At 46.8% G+C, this 22,080-nt stretch overlaps 1 protein-coding gene across 3 annotated transcripts in view; it reads right to left on the bottom strand.

Moving 5' to 3' along the window:
* The window catches only part of ERCC6L2 (ERCC excision repair 6 like 2), a 1,198,109-nt gene that overhangs the window by 176,034 nt on the left and 999,995 nt on the right, over window positions 1–22,080 (bottom strand). For all 3 annotated transcript variants that reach the window (XM_086961179.1, XM_086961178.1, XM_086961180.1), the window contains one exon: window positions 439–593. In XM_086961179.1, coding sequence (XP_086817305.1) covers window positions 439–593 — 155 coding nt within the window. The remainder of the gene's footprint in view (window positions 1–438; window positions 594–22,080) is intronic.

Raw genomic sequence — 22,080 nt, forward strand, 5'->3', positions numbered from 1 at the left:
TTACTGTTAGTACTCCGCTGCTCCCTTTTATTCCACTAGGTATATCCTATGGACCTCTCCCCTTCTCCTGCTTACGATACTTTGCATTGTATCAGTACTAGTTGTGATATGATAACAGACATAAATAAAAACATACAAAATAAGTCATGTATCACCATCACTATAACAGTTCCACGTATGCCAGTCATAAGAGGAGAGCAGAAACTGAAGTGCTGAACTTTGCTACAAACTAGCTCACAGAGAAACTCGGAAAGAGAGTTACTTCTTTTTGGCCGCCTCTCTGTGGTTCTAGGCACCTGAGTCTTGTACTACTCCATGAAGAATGGTCCGATTAACTGGAAGATGAGTCAAATAGCGAAAATGGGGCAAACTGATTAAATGCAAGATGAAATTTACTTCAGAAAGCACTCTCACCAAAAAGTACCATATCCTCTTTACCTGGGAAATGCTCACAGCAACGTTAGCTGGGAACTGGGAGAACTGCTTCAATTCAAAAACATCTCGAACAGCCCGCCTGCTCATGTGATTTTCAGCCTTGCTTGAACCAACAACATTTTGGTTTGAATGAATGTAAGCAACCTCCTGAACACCATCTAGCAAATTAATAAAGAAACAAACAAACACACATTTAGCTACATAAACGCATGTATGACTAAATTGAAAGCAGCATTTATGTTCATGATTCTGAGTAGGCTGGTTCTGCAAAAAGAGTACTTGATTACACAGCTTCAAGGACCTAGATCTTCAATTAAGTAAACCTATCGATTATTCTTTGGTCAGGTGTTTTATAAACTTAGAGTCATGATCACAATATGCATAAATACAAGCACTGAAAACCACAACATGGTTAGTTTTTATGTACTGCTTGCACAGTGAGAAACACAACTTAGATACAACTTAGATACAAAGAGCACACACATATGCAAACTTGAAGATGAAGCAAAAAATTAACACGTACCACTATGTACACAAGTCAACAGACACCCCCGGAAACAGATCAACTGACATGCATGCCTTCTTGAGTACATACCAATAGACTTACAGGAACTCTGTACACAGACAAACCTGCAGGAACCCATGCACACAGATAACACAGAGACACACAGCCAGAGAAACGGGCAGTGGGGGTGGCTAGACAAACAGGTTACTTACTTTTGGTAACGTTGTATCTGGTAGTAGAGACTCTATCTAGCCGCAGATTCCTTACCTTAAAATATCCTCAGGTATCAGATTTTCGAGAAGTCCTGAGCACCAGTAGTTGGCTTTGTTCAGCTTTATGTCAGCAGCGTTGTCAGCGCCGGAAGTGGCATGCACGGTAGCTATATAAGCGCCACTGCGGCACACAGACGTCAGTTCCCTTTGCGACTTTCAATGTCAGGCGATGAGAACTGACCACTGGTGTGACAAGCTAAGGTTCTGAGAAGGGTGTCCTTTACACTGTTTTCGATTCGCAGAGTGGGTAGGGTAGGTAAGGAATCTGCGTCTAGATAGAGTGACTACCAGATAAGGCATTACCGAATGTAAGTAACTTGTTCATCTGATACAGACTTTTAGCCACAGATTCCTTAGCTGAGAATAGGTAACCAATCAATACTTCCCTGGAGGTGGGACTGCAAAGCAAATTATATTAGAAAGTCCTGCAGGACCAAGCAGGTGAAATGCCCTCAAAAGGCCACAATACCACACACCTTACTGTCCAGGCAGCAGTACTTGGTGAACATGTGCAGAGAAGCCCACGTTGCTGCCTGGCAGATGTCCAGAACAGCACACACTAACGCAGTGGTCGCAGTCGTGACTCTGGTGGAGGTGACCCTCAAGCCTTCAGGGAGTTGCGTCTTGGTCAATGCATAGCAGATCTTAATTCATAGAACGGTCCATCTTAAGATGGTCCATTTCTACACCACCTTCCCTGCATAGCCAACGAAGAGTTGATTGTCCACACGGAATTCTTTTGTGCGGTCAAGGTAGAACAACAATACTCTTTTTGAACTCAGAGAGTGGAGTCTCTCCTTCCCTTTGGAGGGTTGAGGGGGAGCAAAGAAGGTAGGCAAGGTGATGTTCTGGCCTACATGGAAGGGAGTACCAACCTTCAGAAGGAAGGAGGCATGGATTCGGAGAACCAGCTTGTACGGGAAGAAGGTGGTATAAGGAGGGAGCCCAGAGAGTGCCTACAATTCGCTGACCCTCCTATCTGATGTTATGGCCACCAAAAAGACAGTTCTGATGGTCAATAGCCTAAGAGGGCAATTGTGCAGAGGTTGTAATATTGCACACATGAGAATGATGATGACCAGGTTGAAGTCTCACTGAGGCCGAATAAATGGCATGGGGGAACATATGTTTCAGGCCTTTAAGGAACCTAGCCACAACAGGCAACTTAAAGAAAGAAGGTTGGTTGGAAAACTGCAATAATGTCGAGATGGCAGTGAGATAACCTTTAACTGCACCCAGAGCAGAGCTCTCTTGGACCAAAGATAAGGCAAACAAGAGAACTATGGATAAAGGTGCAGAAAAGTGGGTCAATGTTGTGGAAGTCACACCATGAAACAAACTTATACCAATGGCAGGCATATAACAACTAGGTGGAGGGACTACTGGCTGCCATTATAACATAACAGACTTCGAGAGGAAGGTCAAAAGCTGTCAACTGTCGCTGCTCAATCTCTATGCATGAAGGTACAGGGTGCGCAGGTTAGGGTGCAGGAACCCCTCCCTGCTGTTGCAACAGAAGATCCTCCCAAAGAGGCAGCCTGACTTGAGGACCTATGGTCAACTGCTCGGGATACCAGACTCTGTGCCCAATCTGGAGCCAAAAGGGTTACCTGGGCCCAGTCCTTCCTGATCTTCTAGAAAACTCTGGGCAGAAGTGGTATTGATGGAAAGGAGTTGAGGAGGCCAAAACTCCAATCAAGACGAAAAGCATCTCTGAGCGAGAGTTGCCTTGGAAACTCCAGTGCGCAAAACTGCTGACACTGCCAGTTCTCTGTGGTGGTGTCCAGATCTAACCAAAGCTCTCCCCACTGCTGAAGGACACCTTGCATCATCTCGGGATAGTGGGGCCATTTGTGATCCGCTAGGCATCTTCGGCTGTGTTTGTTATCTCTAGCCTTCAGCGAGCATGCCATGTGTTGAACCACCAGGGAAATGCACTGACGTTCCAGCTATGTCCAGAGAGACAGTGCTACTTGACAGAGGGTCCACAACACTACTCTGCCCTGTTGTGGCGGTGGTGTCTTTGAACACCTGAAACAGTCTTCCCCTGATCGAAGGAAGAAAGAACTTCAACGCCAAGCGAATTGCCAGAAGTTCCAACAGGTTGATGTGGAGCTCGGACTCTGTCAGAGACCAGAGTCCTTTGATCTCCACCTCCCCCACATGGCCACCCCAGCCCAGGTGTGATACATTTGTCTCTACAGTGAGATCTGGCCGTGGAAAGGGAGAGAGGTCTGTGGTTCGTTAGCAAGACTCTCTTGCAGTTCCCTCTGGAGATCTGGGCTAGTCTTCCCCAGAACGAAGGAAGAAAGGCCTTCAATGCCAAGCGAATCGCCCGAAATTCCAACAGGTTGATGTGGAGCTCAGACTCAGCTGGAGACCAGAGTCCTCTGATCTCCACCTCTACCAGATTGCCGGTCCAGCCCAGCAGCGATGCACCTGTCACTATAGTCTGATCTGGCTAGGGAAGGAAGAGTGTATGCCACTGACCCAATCTCTGTTCATTAGCCACCATTGCAGACTCTCTTGCAGTTCCCTCTGTGATGTGGATCCTTTTGAAGAGATTCCCCTGCTGCTGTGCTCACTGCAACTTCAGGTCCCACTTCAGAGCCTGCACATGCCAACGGGCATTAGTCACAAGCAGGATGCAGGAGGCCATGAGGCCCAGCAGCCTCAATCAGTCTCACCGAAATCCAGGATGGAAGCTGAAACATCGGAATCATAGCCTGAATATTCGGGACTCGCCACTCGGGAGGACTAGCTCAAAACTGCAGAGTGTCCCGAATGGTTCAGATGAAAGTGAGCGTCTGAGAGGGAGTCAAGTGAGACTTCCCCACATTGATAGTGAACCTCACCAAGTGCACGAGGTTCGCTTTAGTTCGAAGGTGGGAGACGACTGCCTGGGGCGAGCTCGCCTTCAAAAGCCAATCGGTGAGGTAGGGGAAGACTGGAACCTCTGACCTCTGCAGATTAGCTCCAACCACTGCCTTCACTTTAGTTAATATCTGGGGGGTGCTGGTAAGGCCGAAAGAGAGCACAGCCTGGAAGTGTTCTTGGCCCACCATGTACTGCAGGTAACGTCTGTGGGCAGGCAGGCAGGGAAATATGCATCCCTCAAGTCCAATGCAACCATCCAGTCTCCCAGGACCATGGCAGACAGGACTTTGGTGAGCCTGAGCATTTTGAACTCCTCTTTTGTACAAGAAGAGGTTAAGAAGGCGCAGGTATAGATTAGAAAATAGTCTTCCGGCCTTCTTTGGCACCAGAAACTAGCGAGAATAACAATCATAACCTACTTCAGATGCAGGCACCCTCTCTATGGTGCCACTGGCCAAGAGAGCCTGCACTTCGTGATAGAGCAAGGAGAAATAGTCCTCCATCAGCCAGTCTTATATGGGTGGTGAGTAGCCCCTTTGGACGATCTGTAGGACCCAGCGGTCTGATGTCACTGACTGCCAGCAAGGAAGGTGATGGCGTATCCTGCCTCTCACTGGATGCCCATGATGATCAGTAGGCAAATTAAGAGGCTTGGAAGCAGAGGCTGCCGAGAAGTGGGTTGGGGGAGGGAGGGTGGGCAGACATAACTGCTGGCCATCTGTGTCAAGTTGTCTATGGGACATGCACCTTTGGCCACAAAATGACTGAGAAGCCTGTTGGTCGTGGTGGCTGGGAGGGAATGGGCATGGCTGGGGCCCTCTTCTGTGGCCACAAAAAGGTTAGAAAGCGGATTGGGATTAATGAGTTGCCATAGACAGGCCCAAGGACCTGGTCGTAGCTCTGCTGTCCTTAAAGCGCTCCAGAGCTGAATCTGCATTCTCTCCAAAAGGCGAGAGCCATCAAAAGCAATGTCCAAGAGGAACATGCCCTGAAAAGCCGGTTGTTCTCAGCCAGGTGTGGCACCCTTAGACCACCAACGATGAATTCAACCTACCCAGAGTCGGCAATGTCAAGCCCACACCTTATGGTGAACTTAGCTGCACCTGCCCATCAGTAATAGCCTGGGTAAGTATGGCTTGGGGCCTCCTCCAAGACCATAGGCAATAGTTGCACAACTGAGTCCCACATTGTATGGGAATAACTGTCCAATAGGAACATGGTGTTCAACAACCAAAATGCTAAACTGGCAGAAGAAAACATTCTCTTCCCAAAGTTAGCCAACACCTTGGATTCCTAATCCAGTGGAGTGGTAGGAAATGCGCCAGAATTGATTCTGGATGTGGAAGCTTGGACCAACAAGCTCTCCGGGGTGGGGTGCTGAGAAAGCAAACTGAGGTTCCTAGGAACTAAGGAAACAGGTCCCCAGGAACGGGGTGATTGTGGCAAGCAAACGTCCTATGCACAGAAGCGCTTGTACAGGACTTGGACCAGGCCCAGTGGTGGACATCTGTAAGGGTTTTATTGAATGGGAACAGAGAGTTCAGATGGGGAGACTCCCAGCTGTGGCACCTCCGTCAAGACGTTTGTCTTGACTGCCACTGTGGGCAACTGAAGGCCCAAGACAGCAGCCCCTCTGAGCACCACCATTGCACAAGAGTCTCCTTAGTCACGATAGAAGGAGAGAACAGACCAGTGTCAGGTGAGGTGTCTAACTCACTGACCTCCGCCAGTTCCACATGCTAGCTGTCCTGATGCTCATCTGAGAGCTGGCAGCCATAAGGATCCGTAGACCACTCACATTTGTCTCCCCCTCCAGGCCTATCAAAATAATGCTCCGGGAAGCATGGACCCAGTCAGCGTCAGATGACACCCATCTGGCTCCGTGTTGTAAATAATAATGCAGGCGCCACAGCCTAGGAGTGGTGCCGTGGGCATCTGCACTAGAGAGAGTGCCAAGGAATGTCTCGGTCTTGCCAGTGACTGCCCACCGGTCCCAGAAGGGATCCGTGGGAAACAACTGCTGCTAAGCGTGAACCTGTTGGCGTGGACCCAGTAGGAGTCCCTCATGCACCTGTGGGGTCCACAGGCTTTCCAGAGGGGTCGGGCTGCTAAAATAGGAGGCGCATGGCCTCCTCGACATCTTCAGCTGGGTGGAGGTCTGTCCGGCTCCAGGAAAATCAGGGTAGCATGGAACAGCATGGTTCGGGTTCCACCAACTCTCAGGCTTGGAATGCCAAAACTCCTGTGTCTTGCCTGAAGACTTTAAAAGACACTGCAAATTTGAAGTCCTCTTCACTGCTTGTGTTTGTTGGACTTACCAGACTTTCCCTATGATGTAGAGTGTGACGACGACCGTTGAGAAGGGCTCTGCAAACGGTCCCGGGACATTCCACGCAATTGGAACCTTGAGCGTCACGGAGTAGACTGATGTCGGGCAGCAAGCAGCTTGAGGGAGAGCTCATCGGCTTAGGGGGCATCACGCGCAGTCATCGCAGGTCTTGGAGTCGTGGTCCCGCTCCAAGCATACAAACAAACCAAGTGGGGGTCTGTCACCAACATTGCCTGTAACAGGCCCAACATGGTTTCAAATCATACGGAGTATGGGTAACATATCTTACACCAGGAGAATATATCTCAAAATATTTTACAAAACATAGAAAGAAACCAGTCAAAAAGTGAATGAAGGGTAGATCAGATCGGATCAATGCTATCTGGTGTGGAAAGGACAGAATTGACGTCAGCATGCCAGGGTGGCGGCTACATAGGTACTACACATATCACTTCCAGTGCGGACAACGTCAACGCAGAGCCAAATAATGCCACTTTTTGGCACGCAGGGGTACTGCTTGCAAATCTTCTGGATCTAGTCTGACACCTGGGGATATTCGAAGGTAAGAATCTGCAGATAGAAGACTCTATCCGATAAAGAGAGCGGTAGAGGAAGAAAGACGGACATCACACCTACAGGCATCCATGTACATAAACACACCTACAGAAACTGTAGTGTAGTTCCTATATTCCCAATAGGCTCTGCGCATCGGAATAACAAACGGTAGTTTAGACGTAGGACTGAGGTCGACTAGGTCTCTACTGAATATGTTAGACTTAATTATGAATGCCAGCTAGCTCAGAGGTCACTAGAAACTTTCTAGAATGAACAGGAAGGAGTTAACTTTCCTGATTAGACGAGAAGGGATTAGTTTCTGACAACCGCATAAACATGACAACTTTGCTCCCTCCAGAATAAGGAGTATATCTCCAGAGTCGTGTGAAACAATATGCATGCTTACTTTCACCAGAGACGATTCAGAAAAGGGGGTGGTGATGAACAGAGTGTCTGAATTAAGCAGACCACTCTTACCCAGTCCAAAGATCAGGGCTTGATCCATCACCGTTATTTATCTCACTGCACCATCCCAGCTCAGAACCCGGCTATATGCAAATCAGTCTGTCCCTGGCCCAGTGCATCATGGGAACAGGGCAGACTAAACTACCAAGCCAATTCTTCACCAGAAAGGAGACAAGCTACCTTGGACCGGTTTCTGGCATTTCAGCCGTCTTTGGCCCGGCTTGCATGAATCCTGATGGTTCAGTGAGAAAGGGACTCAAGTCTGAGTATACCCTGCCACACCTATAGTGGCCAAAAACGATTCAGAAAAGAGGGTGGTGATGAACAGAGTGTCTGAATTAAGCAGACCACTCTTACCCAGTCCAAAGATCAGGGCTTGATCCATCACCGTTATTTATCTCACTGCACCATCCCAGCTCAGAACCCGGCTATATGCAAATCAGTCTGTCCCTGGCTGAAGGACTGGGTTCTTTGGACCCAGCGGTGCCAGGGCACAACACCTGAAACCTTCGTGGGTAACCTGCTCCGGCGTACAAGTCACAGAGACACGGGACACTTCCTTCGGCGTCAAAGAGTCAAGGTTTATTTACTGCAGGGAACACAGAAGTCACAGGAAGTACATCGAGTGTAGTTCGGGGAGACTGCTTCAAATTGTATTTGTGGATCGCTCCTTTTATACAGTTTTTACCCATAGGATAACATGATACACAATAGTTTACAACCTGGTTCCCACAAGTCGCTCTCAGAGGGGTCGCTTAGATCACTTTGAAACACACAAGATCCGGAACATAAGTGCGGAAACATTTGGCGGTTCCCAACTGTAAAAACCCATCTTCCCACCATTAGCAAATTCCAATCAGCAGTAAAGTAGATCGAAATAGGAACGAAGACAGGTGCAGAGGAAGACGGAGACAGTAGGGAGATCGGAAAGGGTGTAAAAGGGGAGTGTCGAGAAGCACGAGATACAGGCATCAAAGGGACGTGCCTAATGAGATGCACGACTGAGACAATAAGCCCGTGCGGCAAGATGAGCCTCGAGCGGCGCCATCTGCCTTACAGTAGCATCCCCCTCGTCATAAAGACACTTACAAAGAACATGCGTCTTCCGCCATATCTTGGGAGTCCCAGGGTCGCGAAGCGGACAGCGTCCGTTCGCTGGCTACTTGAGGGCAAGAGACAAAATGGATGCCGTATCTAAGATGGAACCCGTGGGTACAGATGACAAACCCACATAACAAACGAACGGTTTAAGTTAGCACAGCGAAACTGCGCACACTTACAAAACTCGTCATTTGCGGTTCATAGATACTAGACTCGACCATATTCGTGCGAGTTAAAAACACCACTTACAATTGTCACGGAACCTCAGACGCTCCTTTTGCCCTCATGTAGGCAAGCACTAGTCGGAATCATACTCGATATTCATCAGACCATCAAGATGTCGTTGTAGCATAGCTCTGTCCAACCGAGTCCCCTTGGTAACAGATGGTTGTCTCATACACGTTGTAGCACAGAGGCCACATAAGGCAGGACCACACTGCACACAAAGGCAACACGTGAACAGGAACACTACCACAACCCCGATGATCGTCAGAATCTTCCAACCCCAAGTCGACACCAGGCCCCAAAACCAACCAAGTAGCGTCCAATCCCCTACATCCACGTGTATGGATTCGGAGATCTTGTGCAACTTCGAGATGGCTTGATAGACAGTAGGAGCATTATCTGGAATGAAAATGCAACAGCTCGAATGGATCACTTTACATACCCCACCGCGATCTGCTAAGACAACATCTAAAACCATACGGTTTTGTAATGTCATAAGTCTCTCCGCCTGAAGTTCTGTGGTGATATTACCAAGGGCACTGGCAGTAATGTTAGCTGTCGATTCTACCACTCGAGTCAAATGTCTCAGGTTCCTACTATTAACCATAGGTCCCCAAAACGGGAGGAAACCCTTGAAAAAGTCTCCTGCCTCTTGACCGGCAGTATCCTCTTCGCTAATTACGCCTCGTACAACTCTAGTCTTATGATAATCGGCATCTACAGTAAACGTCGGAGGCAACAGATTTGCAACAAAACATGAGCCCATGAAGTCTGCGGGCAACCATGTATATGCACGATCATGACAGATAAAGTATGTACCCTTGGCAGCCAGAAACACAGGGGACGGGGACATTGGCAAAACGTAACTTTCAGTGCAAGCACTTACTCCAAGTGAGGCTTGCGAGCCACGACCCACAAGACAAAGATTACCAGTGTGGGGTACGACCCATATTGGAGACGAGCTTTTAAGCTGCTTTTCATTAATGAACATACTATATTCCCCTCTACTTAGGACCCTATAGGCTTGTACCTCTTCTTTAGGGATAAGAAAAGGATCATGGATCTCATCTTCCATCTCCTCTATTGCCATCGATAGCACCCACTGATACGAGGTAGGACCAGCGTTGGGGGAACGTTGTTCTGGAGTGGGGTGGAAACCCAGTGCGCTTCGAAGCATTGTTTGGAATGCTCGAGCTGACCCTTGGGAACTATACGGTAACACCAGATATGGAATTCCCTTACCCGTAGTATGTGGCATCAACCCACACACCCAACAATTAGTAGTGTTAACCACTAACTGATGCTGATGGAGGAGCTGGATAAAGGAATTGTTGCGGAATTCTACACGTCTAGCCTGTTCGTGTTCTGGTAACATATGAAAGGAATGAGGAGAAGCAGTAGAAGTAATGTTAGGGTAAGGAGTAGGAGTAGGGGTAGGAAGTAAGAAGTAAGACATAGTGTAATACACCCCACCCGCCAAAAATGCAGAAGCAGTTAAAAACAAAACAAACAACTGGGATACAAAACATTTCGTACGACTAAGTTTCTGCAGCTTGACTCTATATGCCTGAGCTCCTTCCAAATCATTCAGCTTCGAAAATGCCATTTCCCTACGACCGTCCGCAACGTTTCTTGACGCACTTCGTTCTGTGCAGCAATAGTCAATCCCCAGGAGTTCCTAGGAACCGACGGTCTTTAACCTAGTGTCAAGACCTACTGTCCAGAAGGAAGTACGCGCGCGGCCCTACGGCCCTCAATACACAATATGTATATATTAGCACAATATTTCTCAGCTGTGGAAGAAAAAGATACAAGGAAGAAGCTTGATATATATATATATACAAAACAATTTTCAATGATACGAATGTTCAAAGTTGATCATGGGAAACGAAGATATTGCAGTTATCAATTTCAGCAAAGCAAGCAAATTTTTATTTGTCCTTAGTGTGAGATCGCAAAGAATATCGATGTTTCCCGGGACGTGTCTGCACGTCGAACAAAGGATCTGTCGAAGAGACAGCGTCCTGCTGATCAGTTCGTTGGTCTGGTCTTGAGTCTCTTGCTGACAAATGTTCAACAGTGGCTTTCTGCTGCGCTGAGGGTTCTCCAACAAGCTGTGCGTCGCTAAAAGGTACAAACGCCGGCAATGTTTCTGTTTCTGTTGACGCAATGCCTTTCCTTACCCACGGGTCTGCCGACAAAGGAATAGGGACTCGCTTACAATGGGTAGCATGTACCCAATTTTTCCGCCCCTCAAGACGAACGGCAGTCCTCGTGGCCAGGAGCACCTGGTAAGGTCCGGTGAAGCGAGGGTCCAGATTGTTTTTTCGTGAAAAATTTCGGGTAACCACCCAATCTCCGGGCTGGAGCTGGTGGCCTGGACCCTCCGTCTGCGTCGGCAAGGCGTCGTAAACCTGTTGATGAATTAACCTCAGTTTAGCAGTCAAGTCATGTAAGTAATCAATCAACATCGGAAACTCAAGATCAGAGAATATTCCTGGCCTAGGAACCCCCCACACATTCGCAGGACGGCCGAACACTATTTCATAGGGACTGAGCCCTATTCGGGAGTGTACAGTCGCCCTAGTTGACAGTAATGCTAGAGGCAAAGCATCAGGCCACGAAAGTCCAGTCGTAGCTTGAATCTTCGCTAATTTTAGTTTAAGGGTGCCATTGTACCCTTCAACCAATCCAGCTGACTGGGGATGATTGGCGCTATGGAATTTCTGATTTATTCCAAGGCCCTTACACACACTCTTCATCACACTTCCAACAAACTCACTTCCGTTATCTGACCACACGACTCTAGGCATTCCATACCGAGGAAAGTATTCCTTCAGTAGGATTTTCGCAGTAGACAAAGCAGTATTGTCTTTGAGGGGATAGGCCTCGATCCATCGGGAGAATGCGCAAACCACAACCAAAACGTATTTCAGGTTATTGCATCGCTCCATATGGATGAAGTCCAATTGGATCACCTCAAAGGGATACAAAGGAGGAGCAAAACTGCCAGGGGGAGTTGGGGTTCCTTTGCCAGGATTGTACATTATACACACCATACAATTCTTCACCAAACGTTCAGCACACTTAGTAATTCCATCATTCTTCCACACATCAGCCAACAACTTGCAAATACCTTTCGCGCTAATATGTGCTAACCCATGTGCCATTTGCACAACGGCCAGTACATACGCATCAGGCAACATCCATCTTTTCTGATCTGACAAATCAATCCAGCAACCATTCACATCCAACCTTCCCGTACTTTCTTTCCACTTCATCTTTTCAGTGTCGGTGGCCTCATTCTGAATTGCTTTCACACTCTCTATAGTATTCTCACACATACTTGATTCTGTAGGCCACCTAACCGAATTCGTCACATACATTCGAGTGCTAAGGTTCCGGGCAGTCTCCTTAGCAATCTCATCTGCAAACGCATTACCACGACCAACATCATCCGTCACTTTACGATGCGCACTACATTTAACAATTGCAACTTGAGCAGGCAAAGTCAATGCATCCAAAAGATCGTTCACAAGCTGGCCATGCTGTATTTTCGTGCCATGTGACGTCAAGAAACCACGTTCTCGCCACAATCGTCCGAAACTATGCGCTACACCGAAAGCATACTGACTATCGGTGTACACATTCACACGTTTACCTTTTGCTAATACACATGCTCTAGTAAGAGCGATCAGCTCTGCAGCTTGGGCAGAATTCTGATTCAATCTCGCAGTCTCAACAACAGTATTCAATGTCACCACAGCATAAGCAGTAGTCACATCACCATTCGGCAATTTAAAACATGACCCATCCACATACAGGATGCCATCCGGGTCTTCCAATGGGGTGTTTTTAAGGTCCACACGACCTTTTGTTTCCTCCTCTGTCCGCAAGTAACAGTCATGTTCTGTTACTGCATCTGACTCTGCACTAATTGGTAACAAAGTTGCCGGATTTAGGACATTACAACGTTTTATCTGAATGTGGCTTGCCAAGAGCGTCAATTCGTACCCAGATAACCTCGCACTCGTCAAGTGCTGAGTTTTCGTACGGTTCAAAAGAGTATCGACTGCATGCGGAACCATCACCGTAAGCATATTATCCATGACCAATCCTGCTGATTGTCGGATGGAGACCGCAGCTGCCGCAGTTGCTCTCAAACAACTCGGCAATGCTCTAGCTACTGGGTCTAAGGTCGAGGAAAAATATGCACATGGACGTTGCTTACCACCAAAAGGTTGCGTTAAGACGCTTAAAGCACAACCTTCCCTCTCGTGAACATATAACGTGAACGGTTTACTGTAATCAGGGGTACCTAACACAGGAGCCGAACACAATGAATCACGTAATTCAGAAAAACTTTTCTGACATTCTTCCGTCCATGGTAAAGGAGTCGAAACATCCTTGCACGTAAGAGCCACCAATGGTTTCGCTAGCAATGAAAAATTAGGAATCCACTGCCTGCAGTACGATGTGATACCTAGAAAGGCACGCACATCTCTTTGGGTTTGTGGCACAGCCATGCGCGCAATCGCTGCAATTCTCTCTGGGGTCAATCTCCTTCCCTCCTTTGACAATAAGTGACCTAGGTAGGTTACTTCTTGACAACAATATTGGAGTTTAGAAGGTGACACCTTGTGATTTAACTCACAGAGATGTTGCAGCAACGACACTGTAGCAATTTTGCAAATGTCCTGAGTATCAGCAGCCACCAATAAGTCGTCGACGTATTGGATTAAAGCCGCACCAACCGGCAACCTAAACGCATCTAGTTGACCCTTCAAAGCTTGACTGTAAATCGATGGACTTTCACAGTAGCCCTGAGGAGCGCGTTTGAACCGGAAGCTACGTCCACCAAGAGAGAAACCGAAAAGGTCCCTGCTCTCTTCGGCAATCGGGATGCTGAAAAACGCATTTTTCAAATCAATCACCGAAAACCATGAAGCTGTAGCTGGAATCAGAGTCAGTAGCGCCGTAATGTCAGGCACAACAGGGAATTGAGGAACCACAATTTTATTCACCTCCCGTAAATCGATAACAAAACGATAAACAGGCGGTTTGGTAGGATCAGTACGTTTAAGAATGGGCAGTACAGGACTATTGCACACGTTTCCCCGAGTTTCTTCAATGACATCTTTCTCGATCAAATCATAGATGATCGCTAACAAAGCTCGTTCACCATCAAGGGAGATACGATATTGGGGAATACGTGGCAATCGCACATTCGATTTCAACTGAACAACATAAGGGGAGATATCAAGTAGGCCCACGTCATTTGGACCCGTCGCCCACAAAGATGCAGGAAGAGAACTCAATTCCGGTGGAAGCTTATCGAGGGACAAGTACATGGGAGAGACTACCCTCTCTCCTAACGTAAGCTTTACACCCGCAGGAGAACAATACAAAGTCGCATACAAGCGTTTAAGCAAATCCAGACCCAAAAGATTTTCGCCACAACCAGTAGACAAAATCAATGGAGCTTCGAGCTCACGTGGCCCAATTTTAAGGGGCAAAGGGCGCGAAACTGGATTGCTAACGGGGGCGCCAGAGAATCCAACGGAAACATTTGTTAAGCCAGACAAAGGTGCGCCAGGGAGTTTCGAATGCATGATAGAACTTTTCGCTGCACCAGTGTCCAACAGAAAAGGCTCAACGACGCCCGATGTAGCAACTGCGACGTAAGGCCCTCTCTGATCAACCGGAACTGATACCACTCCCTCTCCTTGTCTTTGGCTGTCCTAGTAATTACTATCGTCAGGTCCCTGATCGACGTAATAATCGTCTACATTGTACTGCGCAGATCGTCCTTGCGATGATCCACGTTGATCGAAACAGTTATTAGAATTTGATGAATGGTCAGAGCGATCATTCTGAGCACCACGACCTCTACCACGTGATGCGTGCTGTGCACCACCACGACCTCCTCTAGACGAATTACCACCACTACGGTCATTTAAAGCAGGACAATTGAATTTAATGTGTCCCTCCTGTCTACAATAAGCACATTGATTGTACCCTAATGAAGATCTCTGAAAAGATGAATCATTACGCGGCTGCGATCGATTCGATTGCGACTGCGATCTATTCTGCTGAGGCGCATTCTGATTAGAACGCGGCGGATATGCTTGTTGTAACAACACTTTAGTTTTCAGCTCTTTCGTCTTTTTATCGGCACGGTCATTGTCCTCTTTTTCTCTATTTTCGTAATATTGTGCCGTAGCCAATATCTGAGCTGAGGTAGAAACGGCCCATGAACTTTCTGAATTTTTCAATTTATGGCTCAAGTCGGGCAATAAGTTCGATACGAATTTATCCACAAACAACCTCTGTCCACCCTCAGTACCCATATCCTGCCCACTATGATCGACGAATGTTTCCTCGAACCTCGTAAAGAAGTCTGAAACACTCTCATCTTTCTTCTGCTTACAGGCTGACAACTTGTCCCAATTTACCCTCATAGCTGGCATAAGCGTTTTCATTAATGTAATGATTCGCTGGGGAAGAAGTTCAATCAACTGATCGGGTTTAGTAGCAGCCACTTGTCCAGCGTCTGCCGCTGTAATGGCAGCCCAATCACCACCTAATTCATTCGCGTGATCTTGGTGACGAATCTTGGCCCATACCGGTTGCGGTACGACATTGCCAAACAACATGTCGATATCGGCCAGATTCATTATCGTAGCGTCTACGAGCTGCGATAATTCTTTGTAATACCCCGCAGGATTTTTGCGAGGATCAGGCAAAGTTTGTTTCACCTGAAGCACTTCCGATCGTTTCCAAGGGAGGTGTATCCACACTCTCTGGAAATGTGCTGGTATTGGAGCATTAGCATTAGTATTATCAGCGGGTACCCAAACTGGCGGAACTTCACGCATAGGATATTGGCCAGACCCATCTCGTTGTTCAATGTCCTCAACGAACAATGCATGAGGAATAGGAGCGGGACGAAGAGATAGCAACCGCTCAATAGCACGTCGGACATTAGTGTCGACTATCAGTCCAGTTGCGAACTGAAGCCGGAGTTCAGACAGGGCGGTCAGCACCTCGTCAGGCGCATTGGCCGCTATCTGATCATGTAAGAACTTGCACATTTCATCAAACACATATCTCTGAGTAGGTATGTTGAATTGATCAAACGTTTCGAGGACAACACGAGGTGGATTTCTAACAGGGTTTATCATCCAACCCATCGCCATATTGTATAGCGCAACACGTTCTCTATTACCAGGAAGCTGGCTACGTCTCTGTGGACCATCAGAACCTGCAGACCCAAAAACAGGTCCGAGCGACTGAAAGAAGTTTGTCGCAAGGGGAGAATCACGATTACGAGTAGAGGGAGAAGAGTAAGACACAGGACTAACAAGAGAAGGAGTAGAGACGTTAGCAGCAACAGGGGTTAACAACACAGGAGCAGTAGCGTGAGCAGTAGCGGGAACAGGAGTATGTGGAAGCGGAGGAGCAGTAGGAATAGAAATAGGCAAAGGAGCAGGAACAGTCGGAAGAGCAGGTGCAGGTTGAGGAACTGGTGGAGGAATAACAGGTGGAAGAACAGGTACGGCAGGGACCACAGGAGCTGCGGTACCCTGTACGTACGGAGGTGGCGACTTCATAAGATAGGACATTAAAGAATCCTCAACTGCCTCTTCCTTCTTATCCGACTCCGTAGGCAAAACAGGATAGCATTTGTCTATGGACATACGCTGTAATCTCTCAAACACTTCCTTATCCTTATCCTCCTTATCACGCTGAAACTGCTCAGCTTTCTTCACTATAGTAGCAACAGTATCTCGCTGACTACGTTTATTTTGTCTGATCTCTTTCTGTCGGGCTTCTTTGCGCCAGAACCGAAAGGCATCAAACATGGCCGGCCTTGATTTACGTTCGAACAACTTTATTTCCAAATTATCTAAGATCGACGCTTCGAAGCTACCGTGAGGTGGCCAACGAAGATCGCCGTCTTTCTTTGTATATTTGATCCAATAATCGTTAAAAGCAATCGGGCCTAGCCCATGTTTGCTATATAAGTCATATGTAGGAGTTCCAACCGGAGGTATCGGACACGAGTCCTCCAGCAGGGAATCCGCACCACAAGGTCTAAAGCAACTGAACAAAGTACTGCGACCAGGCATCTTGCACACTAGCCGAGTTTCACAAACTTCAAGGGTTACGGGATTTCGGGATTTACCAAGTCCCAGCAAAGAACTAAACCCTCGGTCTTTGGCGGCTGCAGTCGTCAAACAAATACAACAACAACAAAGTACGCTAGCAAAGTGTCACCGACAAAAACACTCACACAGCGTGTACAACAAAGACACCCGCTAAAGTGTCTACAACAAAAACACTCGCTAAAGTGTTTACAACAAAGACACTCGCTAAAGTGTCTACAACCAAGAACTCTGGGAGCGACCCACAAATACTTAACTCAAAGATCAATGGCGTCCTCAGGAAGGCCCGTCAATCGTCTCGCTATACCAAGGTCTACGCCAGGCGCCAAAACAGGTCTACAGTCAGGGCAGCAGTCCGTCGCAGCCGTTAGGAGGCGGGAATCTTCGCGGGAAAAGTCTTCGGGCCACTTATTTCGACAACAGGATCGATGAAGCGGGGTGCACCTTCCCTCGGAGATTTCACACGAAGTTCCTCACGATCGTCGGGCTTGGACCGGTACCACTGATGCAGCCCCACGTTGGGCGCCAACTGAAGGACTGGGTTCTTTGGACCCAGCGGTGCCAGGGCACAACACCTGAAACCTTCGTGGGTAACCTGCTCCGGCGTACAAGTCACAGAGACACGGGACACTTCCTTCGGCGTCAAAGAGTCAAGGTTTATTTACTGCAGGGAACACAGAAGTCACAGGAAGTACATCGAGTGTAGTTCGGGGAGACTGCTTCAAATTGTATTTGTGGATCGCTCCTTTTATACAGTTTTTACCCATAGGATAACATGATACACAATAGTTTACAACCTGGTTCCCACAAGTCGCTCTCAGAGGGGTCGCTTAGATCACTTTGAAACACACAAGATCCGGAACATAAGTGCGGAAACATTTGGCGGTTCCCAACTGTAAAAACCCATCTTCCCACCATTAGCAAATTCCAATCAGCAGTAAAGTAGATCGAAATAGGAACGAAGACAGGTGCAGAGGAAGACGGAGACAGTAGGGAGATCGGAAAGGGTGTAAAAGGGGAGTGTCGAGAAGCACGAGATACAGGCATCAAAGGGACGTGCCTAATGAGATGCACGACTGAGACAATAAGCCCGTGCGGCAAGATGAGCCTCGAGCGGCGCCATCTGCCTTACAGTAGCATCCCCCTCGTCATAAAGACACTTACAAAGAACATGCGTCTTCCGCCATATCTTGGGAGTCCCAGGGTCGCGAAGCGGACAGCGTCCGTTCGCTGGCTACTTGAGGGCAAGAGACAAAATGGATGCCGTATCTAAGATGGAACCCGTGGGTACAGATGACAAACCCACATAACAAACGAACGGTTTAAGTTAGCACAGCGAAACTGCGCACACTTACAAAACTCGTCATTTGCGGTTCATAGATACTAGACTCGACCATATTCGTGCGAGTTAAAAACACCACTTACAATTGTCACGGAACCTCATGGCCCAGTGCATCATGGGAACAGGGCAGACTAAACTACAAGCTACCGGGGAACGGTTTCTGGCATTTCAGCCGTCTTCGGCCCGGCTTGCTTGAATCCTGATGGTACGTTCACCAGAGTGCAGAGAAATAGAGAGACGGGCGTTTTCAATAAAAGTTGTTATTTATTGAGCAGTCTTCTTTCTCATGCAAGAGAAATTAATTGCCACAATTGCAATACTTATCATAAAGTAAAGTGTGTACAGTAAAAGGAGTAATATAAAATAATACTGTAAAAGCATTTATATGGTTTCTGAGCCATATGATACTTAAAATGGATAAAATATATACAGTTACATACAATGATAAAAGTTGACTAAACGTACTCAACTGGTGCTTCTAAAATACGCCTACCCCGGTGTACCTAACCTAAGGAGTAAGTGAGCTGCAGTTTAAGTTAAGTTAGTTTTGCCATGAATCTGAATCAAGAATTCTCTAAGGGTCTAATCAGCTCCGTACCTTGGTTTTAGAATTAAGGAGGCCTTGTATCTCTTTCTCAGGACTCGATCTCCCAGCAACCCGCAAGGGTGACTGGAAACACTGGAGCTGGATTTCTCGGCAGGAGAAAAGACAGCGTCTCTCTCAGTGTGTCAAATGGGAGGGTCGGCTTCCTTCGGCACTCGCATCAGCTGGGCTTTGGGTAAGTAGATAGCCGCTCTGCTCCAAACCACAGTGTGCTTGCTTAAGGCAAATGATGGTATATTTATATCTGGAAGGTGCCGTGTTTGACGTAAGGTTGGACATAAGACGTCACTAAGAACTGGCAGTTCTTTCAGGACTCTCAGGAGTTCTAGGACAAATCAAAAGAGAAGCAGGGGGAATTCATGGGCTGCTGGAGGTTTGGTTTGTTTAAAGAACGTGTTGTACTTTCTAGGAGTCTAGGGAAGTAGCCTTGCCGTATTTGGACTGCATTGGCTATGACTAAATATGGATATGATTCTTATGCCTTATAAGGATATGATTTGTTATAACCACATAAGGGCATAAATCGGGAATATTTAATTAGGGTCCTAGATAGGTTCACAACAAAACCCATGCACACAAATCAATATACATACTAATACACATCAGGCAATTATCTTGGTCAGAGTTCTGAGGACACATCAGCACTTGAGAAAGTAACTGTAGGCCATGCATTCACTTGTCACAGACAGCACAGCCATCACTTGCTCAAATGACTGACCCTATGCTCAGTCCTGGCAGCAGAGCTAGCTCTCACCTTTCAGACAGCAGATCGATATCTTACCTTTGGCCAAGTGATCTGTTGCTCAGCTGACTGACTATTCACCATGGAATGCGGGCAAAAGAGCTATCCTTTATTTTCCATTGAGCCTTTAGCTACACTTGTCACAAACAAAGCCTTCCCCTACTCTACTCCCTACGCCTACATGTGATCCGGCTTGTCTGTCTGCATCGATCTATCTCTGGAGCCCTGGTACAAACAACCAAATGTAAAATAAATTCATAAGGAACAGGGAGACAGTGAAACAAGAGTTTTGGGAAAGTGAACCTTAGAGCTCAAAGATAAAGACCCTAGTGAGAATAAAAACAAGGTACGATATTGGTACAAGGGGCCTAGTGAATCTCACACAGAGTGACATCGGGCAGGTAAACAGCAGACACAACAAGAAAAGAACAGTTAATTCAAGAATGATCACAAAAAGACAAAGAAGAGATGCTCAAAGTACAGGTAGGTAGGGTAACAAAAGTACAGGGCAAAAGGAATAATATACATCAGACTACAAATAAATTAGTCACATATACTGCACTATGATGACCCTGACAGGCAACCACAAAGGCTTCTTGAAGGACAGTAGGTCCATCAAACCAGCTACATGACAACACTACCATTGCTAACACAGGTTAGATGACTAGAACCCAAACACCTACCTGTCCCGCAATGTACCCTGCAAGGATATCTCATGATAAGTCGCACTCACATGGATTAAGCTGAAGAGTCACAATAATTGTCTGTCCACTCCAACCAAAAACAACAGTAGGGAAAATGATCACCTCACAAAAAAACCTATTCTACACTTCCTTTGGCGTAGGATGAATGCACCAAAGAATCACAGGACTCATAGGAGCAGACATGAGTATGGGCCCATCAATTGGCAGAATCTGATTATACAAAATACATTTAACTTAATAGAACATACAGACACTGATGCAGAGCAGACAACTGACATAATGGTAACCATGTATACAGACCAAAAGATATACCTGCAGGTGTAGGCAGCCTTGGACATGCAGACAATACAGACACAGACAACACATTAGACTAACATACAGTCACCAGCATCATACCTAAAGGCTACTTGAATGTACAGATAGATGAACGGAAGATGTAGACTATGGGCCTGATTCACAAAGGTAAAGTAAATTTTTGAGTAAGTTTACACTTTTTAGTTACTTACTGCTTTCGGTATTCACAATTTCAGAGTGTAAACTTGCCGCAAAAGTGTAAGTTACATGCCTCACTCCCAAAATAATGCAATTGGCTTACACTTGTGTGGATGGGTGACATTCTTTCCTAACCCCTCCATGACCCTTCTTAAACCCCTCTTACTCCTCACTAATCCCATCCCTTTTTGTAGTAAGACAGACCCTTTCTGAAATTCCCTGTGTTTCTCTTATATTTACAACCAAAACGTATACTTTGTGCAGCAATTCTGCAGTCGGGGCGGAGAGCTCCACACAAAAAAGTACATGCAAAACTTAAATGTACTACAAAGTGCAGTTTGAGAACCAGGCCCAAAAGTATCAATTTTCTCCTTAGCTCCTATGCAGACTGAATCGCATTCAATACTTGTCCATTTCCTGGGGGATTCGTTTTTGACGGCTGAGTAGAGAGTTTAGCCTCCATGGCCACTGCATACTTGTACTCTTTGGAATGATTACCAAATGGTGTCTAATAGAATACCAACTATGCACATTTCTTCATATTTTGGCTACCCAGCATGAACTTCATTGGTTTTCAATGGAAGGAAGACAATTTATTTACCTCCACCAGGTGCACTCCACTTCTCTCTCCCTCCAAACATGCCAGCTCTTTACCACAACTGCATACAAAATCTCAGATTGGACAACTCAGAGCAGTAACCAGCTAAGCATACTATATCATATGAAATACCGTAAAGGGGCAGGCAGAGCTGTTAAAAGTGCCCTCTCTGGTGGATGGGTGGGCATATCGCCACGCATCTAGAAGCCCGTGGTCAAGAAATAATTGCGAAAGGACATCCTGTGTGTTGTTATAGTGCTATGGGAGAGGATTGGACCTGTCTAGGGAGGAACGTAGGGCAATGTTAAAATCTTCACCCCCATATGATGTGAGTGGATCCCACCTTAATTATCTCTCCTCATAAAGCAGTAAAAAAATCTGGGTTATCCGTATTTGGCCAATACAGCTGGCGAGAGTAACCGATTGTGTGCCCGTGTACCCCAAATTAAGCAGCTGCAACCGGAGGCATCACTGAATGTGCCTCCAGTTATAAATTGTAAAGCGCTCAAAGGACAGATTCTATGGTAAATTTTAGAATTCCAGTTCTTTGTTGTGTCGTACAGAAACAGCCAACGCGCGTTTCGTCACCACCGTGACTTCCTCAAGGCTTAAGTCGTGGTAACAGAGGAGCCTGAAGACTTCCATAGTGTGTCGAAACCCACATTT

Source organism: Lissotriton vulgaris, chromosome 3_1, assembly GCF_964263255.1.
Source record: "Lissotriton vulgaris chromosome 3_1, aLisVul1.2, whole genome shotgun sequence".
NCBI classification, from domain to species: domain Eukaryota; kingdom Metazoa; phylum Chordata; class Amphibia; order Caudata; family Salamandridae; genus Lissotriton; species Lissotriton vulgaris.